The following is a 1,724-nucleotide window of genomic DNA, read 5'->3' on the forward strand; positions in this document are numbered from 1 at the left end:
GAAATATTTGCATAAAAAGGGTCCAACACAACCATGTCAACAAAAACACACTCTCCTCACTCAATTTTTATAATTAGAATATAATTAAAAAGAATCTTCAAATCATAAATAAATACACTTAATTTTTGTAATTATTTTTTTTATATATATAACACATACCAATAATACAATAATCTTATATTTATTTAAATATATAAGGGTACTTAATTTCATAAAAATTCACCAACTTTACACGTTTTCTCATTTTAATTACATAGTTTAAATTTTCTCATTTTCATGCACGAACTACCACTTTTTTTCAAATTCATACACGGTGCTGAGTTTTCATTGCTCTATTGGTGTAATTCGCTGAGGTGGAGGCCATTTTACACTAATGAATGGGTGCCACCTCAGCATCATGCGTGAATTTGAGAAAAAGTGATAGTTCGTGCATGAAAATGAGAAATTTTAAACTATGTGATTAAAATGAGAAAACATTTAAAGTTCGTGATTTTTTTTGACACTAACCCATTATATATAATTGTAAGCAACTTGGAAAACATGAGTCTCTATCTTTAAAAGCAAGTTTCATCAACTTGGAGCATATTAAGTAATTATAAAAGTTGCTCCACTTTTGAATGTTCTTTGTTCAAACAAATTAATTGGAGACTCTGTGTCCCTATAAATAGACAACCAAGTCTATACATTCAAACAACCTTCACCTTTAACTTAAATTCCTTCCAATTCTTCATCATAAGGTCGAATTCATCAGAATTCGATCTTATATGGTATTGAACTTCTAAATAATTTCACCGCAAAGAAAATCCAAAGAAGAAATTATTTAGAGAATGGAAAAGGTGATGGGCCTTGCTCTAGAGAAGGGTGTGGTGATTTTCAGCAAGAGTTCATGTTGCATGTGCTACGCAGTTAAAATCCTATTCCAAGGAATTGGGGTGGAGCCTCTGGTGTACGAGCTTGACCACGACCCTGACGGCAGAGAAATGGAACGAGCTCTGATGAGGATGGGCTGTGCTCCACCGGTGCCGGCTGTTTTCATCGGAGGAAAGCTGAGGGGGTCTACTAATGAAATCATGTCACTTCACTTAAGTGGCAGCCTCAATCAAATGATCAAGCCTTATCAGCAGCATCAGAATTTGTCTTAAATTTTCTATATATCACATTAATTGGGTATTGATCTTGTTGATGAACTAATAAAAGGCAAATTTGGGTTCATTTAGTAGTCTAGTATAGTAGTATGGTTTGTGTTAAGTAGTATTGTGTTGTCATATATTTTTCATTAGCTAGCTAATGTGTAATTGGAATAAGTTTCTGTTTTATCAATTAATGAAGTTAATTATGTTTATAATACATCTTTATTGTGTTTTACTCATCAACTGTCAATGCTAATATTCAAGGCAAGAAGCAATAGTGAAAACTAAACCACTATAGATTTCACCGAAACTTGTCGAGGTGCTGAGTTTAGAAATTTCATTTTCGTTTCTGAAAACATTTTCTCTAAGATACGAAACTTTAAATTTATGATTTATTCTTATAAAAAATATCATTGTCGTCATTTTACAATTTAGATACTATATGTAGAGGATGCACAACTTCAATAGTGAAAACTACAGCGCTATGTTGCACCGAAACTTTGATATTTCATTTTTATTTCCGAAAATATTTAGATATTTGGGGTCGGACAATAGAAAAAAAAACATTTTTTTAATGATATTTGGAAAGGCTAG

General features: G+C 31.8%; 1 protein-coding gene across 1 annotated transcript; it reads left to right on the top strand.

The window, feature by feature from the left end:
* Nucleotides 1-682: 682 nt before the first annotated feature.
* On the top strand, nucleotides 683-1,347 carry LOC126685990 (glutaredoxin-C13-like). Its single transcript, XM_050379995.2, has one exon. It carries the CDS (start codon nucleotides 828-830, stop codon nucleotides 1,140-1,142), a length of 315 nt encoding a protein of 104 aa, XP_050235952.1. The 5' UTR covers nucleotides 683-827; the 3' UTR covers nucleotides 1,143-1,347.
* The last annotated feature ends 377 nt before the right edge of the window (nucleotides 1,348-1,724 follow it).

The sequence above is a fragment of the Mercurialis annua genome, linkage group LG6 (assembly GCF_937616625.2).
Source record: "Mercurialis annua linkage group LG6, ddMerAnnu1.2, whole genome shotgun sequence".
NCBI lineage: Eukaryota > Viridiplantae > Streptophyta > Magnoliopsida > Malpighiales > Euphorbiaceae > Mercurialis > Mercurialis annua.

Coding starts and splice junctions, on each gene's coding strand:
- LOC126685990 (XM_050379995.2), top strand. CDS start 828: ATGGAAAAGGTGATGGGCCTTGCTCTAGAGAAGGGTGTGGTGATTTTC.